Raw genomic sequence first — 7,143 nt, forward strand, 5'->3', positions numbered from 1 at the left:
GCTGGTTAAGACTGTCAGAGACGTGGGCCCAGTAGTGAAACCAGCCTGAGATGAGAATGCAGACTCACCCCCTTAAAATCACTTCCCCAATCAGCTTGGGGTGTGTGTGTGTCAGGGGGAGGTGGGGTGTCTCAGTGTTGGGGGTGGGAGGGAAGGAGTGATTTCATCTGTTTAATGAAAAATGACCTGAACGATTCTCTGATCCTGGAAACTCCCATGTAACTGAGGCCAAGGAAAATAGGATTAGGTCTTACTACTTCTACGATGGCTTTGCATCTTCTCAGAATGAGTTAAACTGGACGGAACAGAAAAAGAAGGGAATCTCATGTCGTTGTGTCTGCAGATAAAGGAGACTTAATGGGACAGATTTCCCCCTGGTCTCCTTCAGACAGTTTTACTTTGGCTTCCTTTGCCTTTTCAATGGACACCCCGTTTCTTTGCTATGTGTTCATAATCACAGAAGGTTTGCTCTAACCCCCTTTGGCATTCTGTCTTCTGACAAGCTACTGATTTCAGGGCTAATATTCCCCCTCTGACTCCTTCAAGCGAGCAGCTTTTGCCCTGAAGCATGAGGGTGTTAAAACCACAACAAACATCTTTGCCAGAATGGCAGCTACGGACATGTAATTCTCTATGTGACCTAAGGGGGTGGCACTTTTCAAGATTTTTCTGCTTTGAGTTTTGGGGACACAGTCTTTTCTTCAGAGCAGGTTTTAGGATTGCCAAAAGTGCGCATACAAAATAAAGAACATCACAATGATTGGGATGTCATGATCCCTTTGGTGCCCCAATTCTTCAAACCATCCTTTTAACAGGAGAACCAGATGAGTAAGTCCACAGGCCATTGTCTTTTTAATGCAATGTATATTTATTGTAAACAATAATATACAAAAAAAAGAAAGGATGAGAAAAAGGAAAGGTAAGTTTCACAGAGAAAACAAAAGGTTTGGGGGGGAAAACAAGCAAAACAAACAAAACACAAACACAAACCAAACCTTACCTAAAGACAAAATATGATTTAAATGCCAGGTTTCTTAAGTTACAGGAATAGTTTTTTTAAAAAAAGATCTGCTTTTATACAGAAATGGAAAGATGCCATATTATAAGAGTGCTTTAAGATTTTACTCTACTGACTTCTAAAACTGTTAATATATCTTTTTTTAAATAAAAAAAAAAGTTTGCTGTCTTTTTTAAAAAGCAATCCTCACTCCCCAGCCACAGAATTAAGAATTAAGGTCTGTCAGTGGGCTGACCCCCCTCCCCGCTCCTCCCCCTCTCCAAGAGAAAACGAAGGGGAACATCGATGACACACGCTTTTGACACATTGAGTCACAACACACACACACGCACACGCGCACACACACAGTTTAGGCAGCCCAAAGATCTGTGGCAGAAAACACTGCAAATGACTCAGTGATACACTACATCTGCAAACTCTCATTTGTACAAAAAGAGAAACAAGTTTCCAGTTTGTTTTCAACAAAACAACAAAGAGGAAAAAAAAAAAGGACAGACAAAAAGGCATTTATACAAATCTAGGACAAGGAATCCAAAGAAACTTGTTTTTAATAAAAAAAAAGATTAAAGAGATAAATAAAAAAAACTGGTTACAGTTAAGGACATAATTTAACAACAGATGACCATACCCTTTGAGGACGCGGCTCCAACAACCTATTTTAAAGAAGGTAAATTTAAAAAATTAAAAAAAAAAAGAGGAAGATTTTTTTGTTGTTTTTAATTAAAACCTCTCCTTACAAAATAAATAATCTTAGCACATGGAATGTCTTGAAGTTAACTGCTGGTTTTCAGAGAGGCACAGGTGACAGTGTAAGTGAGAGGATTCTAGCATCTGTGTTCCACATGGGGCCCGGGCAGGCAACCAGGGGGCAGTGTGCTGGGGCACAGTATTGGCTGCTGAAACATTCCCCAAACAGATTTCGTCTCCTTTGCTTGCTTTTTGCTTCTTTCTTAAGGTTGCGGTGAGCGAGCAAACACAGGAGGGTAAATGCACTAGAAGAGGGCACAAGGATTTTCCAGCAGCGTGGTTTTAAGGCTTTAAGGTGTTTTTCTCGTTTAGAAAACATATATATGATAAAGCTTACCAAATGCTTACCAAATCGTCTCTAGACTATTGTTTACTTCCGTATTTGCAAAGTAAGGCCTTGATTTTTCTAAGGCAACTCCTCCTTGAATCAGAAAGCCTGAGGAATTAAGCAAAGCTAACCCCCCAAACTGATCACGTAACACAAATCTGTGGCTTCTGTAGGTTAATACAACACACACACTTTTTTTTTTTGTCTGTTTGTCTGTAAGAGAAAGCAAATCTGTACAAAAATACTCTGGTTGCAAGAAAAGCTAGGGCACGCTGTTCGACTAAGTAGTTTAGCTGTTGGAAAAATAAGAGCATTTAATTTTTTTTATCTAAAAATATGTATAAATCCCCTCAAAATGGTAATGAATCATACACAGTACATACTAAAAATATTTAAAATAGAGAATATTCCTCACAGAGGACTTTTTTCTTTAATTACTGCTAAAAAATAATTACAAAGTCCAAACAGGCAGAGAGACTGAGCCAACTGGTCACACGAATCTCCATCACCCTCCACGCTTGCTTTGAAGGTTTCCAGTCCAGTTTCCCGTCGGTTCTGCTGGTCCGTCTAGCCAAGAGTGGCCTGGCCACTGATTCACAACAAGGTGGTAATGCGTTTGGATAGTCAATGTTTCTGTCTTGTAATCTGAGTTCGACTTGCCTTCAGCGTACATGTCTTTAAAGGTAAGAAAAAAAAAAATGTCCAAAGGAAATTCTGGTTGGTTGCGTTATTTCTTGGGTTCTTTTTACGATCATCATGGCCATCGTCGCTCTCTAAGCGTTCCTCAAGGTCTGGTGAGCTGTGTGTAGACGGGCTGTTCCCAGTGCTGGGGGCTGTGGGTCTGCGGGATGGAAGGGACCCCGGAGGTGTCGGCGATGGGGGTGTACATGGGCCGCTGCGCCGGGTTCATGTAGGTGAAGGTGGAGTAGAGGCCGGAGCCCTGGCCCGCCGCATGGCTGTAGTAGGAGCCGGAGTTCTGGTGGTCAGTGTAGTCGTATTGCGAGCGGGTGATGGGCGGGTAGGACGGGCTGTAGTGCGGGAGGCTGAAGGGGCTGTAGGCGATCTGCTGAGGCGAGTGCTGCTGCTGCTCGCTGTAGTGGCTGGGACTCAGCTGCTCCGTCTTGATGTGCGTTCGCTGGGCCTGGCCCGGCTCGCTGCTCAGCGTGGTCAGCGTGTGCGCCTGCGCGGGCGGCTGCGGGGGCGCCTGCGCGGACGGCTGGGGGGGCGCCTGCGCGGGCGGCTGCGGGGGCGCCGGCGGGGCCGGCGGGGGCGCCTGCGGGGGCGGCGGCGGCGCCTGCTGCTTGGACATCCACACGTGGCTAGCGCCCGCCGGGGTGGCAGCTGTGCTGCTGATGCCGTAGCTGCCCGTGTAGGTGACCTGGCCGTGCGTGGCCGGCACCCCCGGGTGGCCATTGGGCGGCAGGTACTGGTCGAACTCATTCACGTCGAAGGTCTCGATGTTGGAGATGACGTCGCTGCTCAGCTCGCCGATGTCCACGTCGCGGAAGTCGATGGGGGGCTGTCTGCCCCCCTCTGGCAGTGGGCGCCCCTCTCGCTTCAGGTCAGCCTTGCCCGGCTGCACGTCGGTTTTGGGGGTGGTGGGTGGCGTCGGTGGACCCTGCGATTGCCCTGAGGACGATAGAGGAAGAAACACAGGGCAATCAACCAGGGCTGTACGGAGGCTTTAGTCTCAGGAACCCTCCTGGGACCCCCCCCCCCCCCGCTAAAGTGTCCCGTATCCGCGGGGGAGGCGCGCTGCGCCCGACAGAAATCGCTGAATGATTAACTCGCCGGTACACACTCGGCAGTCTCCTTTTATCAGGGGAGGGTCTGAGGCCCGGAGGGTCCGGAAGACCAAATTGCTACTTGTACAAGAGCCCTGCGTGTGCTTTTAGGCTGGGGGAGCAAAGAGAAAAAGGGAGAAGCCCTGTAAGGCTGTAAAGGCATTTTACCCCGCAATAGAAATTACTGTTAGGGTGCAGGGATTAGGTTGGGGTGTGTGTGTGTGTGTGTGTGTGTGTGTGTTTTCAGGGACTTGGCGCAGGGGTTAGTGTGTTTCCCTCCCCAGGGAGCGCCAGGTCCCTAAGCAGAGCCCACTAGGTGGCTGGGGGCCCGGGGGTGTGCCAGAAGGGGCGCGGTGGCCAGGCCGGGGTGGGGGCCGGGAGGAGACTCACCGGAGTGCTCGCCGGGGGAGTGGACCTCGCTCATGCCGGAGGAGGAGTGCGGCGAGTCGGCCTGCAGCGCCTTGAAGATGGCGTTGGGGGAGATGTGCGTCTGCTCTGTGGCCTCCTCGGCCTCCGCCTGGCCGTTCTTCACCGACTTCCTCCGCCGCGGCTGGTACTTGTAATCCGGGTGGTCCTTCTTGTGCTGCACGCGCAGCCGCTCCGCCTCCTCCACGAAGGGCCGCTTCTCGCTCTCATTCAGCAGTCTGGGGGCGGGGTGGGGGGGGTAGCAGACAAAAAGAGAGAGAGAGAGAAAGAGAGAGAGGGAGGGGGGCTCCGTGAAACCGGCTGAGCTGTCAGGTCGGCGGGAGGAGGAGGTGACCCCCACCCCTCGGCTTCTTCGAACACAGCCCCCCTTCCTCCCTCCTCCCTGCTCTCCAACCACTACCGCAACTCGAAACTTTTCTTTAAAAAAAAAAGTAAAAGAAAAGAAATAAACAAAAATCTCCGTTCTTCTAGACCGACCTGAGGGGACCCTCCCCGCCCCGCCCTCTCCCCTTCTCTCCTAGTTTGGAAACCCTGGAGATGAAAATAGCTTCCCGCGGCTCCCGCTCTCCGGGCCTTTGCTACTGGAGTTATACCCGCCCCCCCTTCCGTCCGCAACACCCTTTAAAAACTTTCTGAAAAACCACTTAATCTGCAAGGAGCTCCTCCTGCCCACCCCCACCCCCGCCACCGCACTCACACACACTGCACCCACCTATTTCCAGCAGCCTCCCTTCTCGCCCCTCCTTCCTGCCACGGGGCCCTCTAGCCTCGGCTTCTCCCCCCACCCTGCATCCCATCTCCGTGGGCGAAGGGCTTCACGGGGGAGCGCAGTTCGAGGGAGGGGGAGGCGGATTTCAATTCCTTGGGATTGAACTTCACTGCGGCGGGAGATCCGGCCGGCAGCCCTCTCCCACCGAGTCTCCTGCTGGTGTTCTCCCCTCCTCTGGCCATCTTCCGCCCCCCGCGCCCCGCCGCCCCTCCCCGCTCCACCTACCCCCTCCCCCTTTCCCCCAAGAGCAATCCAAGAACTTTGTCAAACTCTGAGCCAAGTTACACCTCGTCCCCATTCCTCCCCCTCGCCTCCCCCCCGCCCCACCCCGCCTGCTCCGGGACCGGCAACTCCCTCCTGCTGGGAGGCGGGGCGCGGAGAGACGGTCCCGGCCAGCGCCCCCCGTCGCCGCCGCGGAACCCACCCTGCCGCGCCCGCCCTACCTCCAGAGTTTGCCCAGCGTCTTGCTGAGCTCGGCGTTGTGCAGGTGTGGGTACTGGTCGGCGAGCTTCCTGCGCGCCGCCTGCGCCCACACCATGAAGGCGTTCATGGGCCGCTTGACGTGCGGCTTGTTCTTGCTCGAGCCGTTGACGCGCACCGGCATGGGTACCAGCGTCCAGTCGTAGCCCTTGAGCACCTGGCTGACGGCCTCGCGGATGCACACGGGGAACTTGTCTTCTTCGCTCTCCTTCTTCAGGTCCGGCTCGCCCTTGGGGAACGTGTTCTCCTGGGGCCGCGTGTTCTCGGTGTCGGAGCCGGAGCCCGAAGGGCAGGGCGAGCCCGCCGAGTCCTCGGACATGGAGGGGCTGGGGGCGCCGGACAGGCCCTTCTCCTGCTCGTCGGTCATCTTCATGAAGGGGTCCAGGAGATTCATACGCAGGCCCGGGACAGGGAGCGGGTGGCCGGGAAAGGCGAGAAGCCGCGGCGGCTCGGGGGCTCGAGGCGCGGGCTACTCTCCCCTCGGCTGCCCGGACGCGGGGCGAGCGGCTCCCGGGGAGCCTGGCGCGTCACTCGGCCGCAGCGGCGAGCTTTTAGGAAGGCGCGCGGGGGCCAGCCCGCAGCTGCCCGCTCCAAGTGGGGGAAGGCGAATTGGAGAGGAGGGGGGGAAGAAAGCAAAAAGCGGGGGGCGACTGCACCCCTTCTCTCCTCCTCCTGCAAAGAAAAGTTCCTGGAGTGAAACTGGCAAGTCGCGGCGCCACTCAAGTTCCCAGTCAGTTTCAAGCTCCGCACTCCGCTCTCCAACTCCCAGCCCAGCGGCTCTTTAATAAATACACCCCCTCACCTTAGAGACGTCAGCCAATCACAGCACGGCATTTCAGGTTTCAGGGCTTGGCAGGCAGCTGATTGGATCCACTTCGGGGGGGAGGAGGATTGTGGCGCTGGGCAGGGTGTTGAGAGGGGAGGGGCGGAGCGGGGAGGGGAGCGCAGCCGCTGGTCCGCCGGTGGGGGGTTGGGGGGGTGGGGTGCTGCGGGGAAAGCGGGGGACCCGGGACGTCCAAGTGTGTAAGTTTGCCGTGCTCTGGTAATGTCAGAATTCGGTGCCGTCTCCGCGCGAATCTTTGCGCGCCCGTGTGTGTGTGTGTGTGTGTGTGTGTGTGTGTGTGTGTGTGTGTGTAGACTAGGATCTCTCCCCACCCCCAAGCATTTCTGTTCGTTGTTTTCTCCGCGGTCCCGGGGACTTAGTCGGAGTTTGCCATATTCGAAAAGCTGTCGCTCCTGACTTAAATCATAGCCCAGTTTCCGCGCCTGGAGCCGGCCTCCGCCGAAAGCGCTTAGAAATTGTATTGCGAAGCAAAAGTTTTAGTGACTCAACGCCCGCCGTTCCTCGGTAATAATCCATATAAATAGATTTAACATGCTCTGGTTCGCCGGGGCTGGTGCGGCTGGTCGGGATTCGGCTGCGCTCCTGCAAAGGGAATCAATGAAAACCACAGCGAGGTCCCCGCTCAGGCTGGCGGCCGCAGCGACGCCGCAGCCCCGCGCTCGCGGGAGCCGTCCCGCGCGCCTCACCGACCTTGAACTCTGACAAGTCCTTCTCCAGCCGCCCCCTCCCCAGCCCCCCACGCCGCCG

General features: G+C 54.7%; 1 protein-coding gene across 1 annotated transcript; it reads right to left on the reverse strand.

Moving 5' to 3' along the window:
• Positions 1–905: 905 nt before the first annotated feature.
• Positions 906–6,301, reverse strand: SOX9 (SRY-box transcription factor 9). The gene is made up of 3 exons (XM_079905610.1): positions 5,516–6,301; positions 4,268–4,521; positions 906–3,722 (listed from the first exon to the last, which is right to left on the reverse strand). Exons 1-3 carry the CDS (start codon positions 5,944–5,946, stop codon positions 2,878–2,880), a joined length of 1,530 nt encoding a protein of 509 aa, XP_079761736.1. The 5' UTR covers positions 5,947–6,301; the 3' UTR covers positions 906–2,877.
• Between the last annotated feature and the right edge of the window lie 842 nt (positions 6,302–7,143).

Source organism: Stenella coeruleoalba, assembly GCF_951394435.1.
Source record: "Stenella coeruleoalba genome assembly, chromosome: 19".
Classification (NCBI taxonomy): Eukaryota; Metazoa; Chordata; class Mammalia; order Artiodactyla; family Delphinidae; genus Stenella; species Stenella coeruleoalba.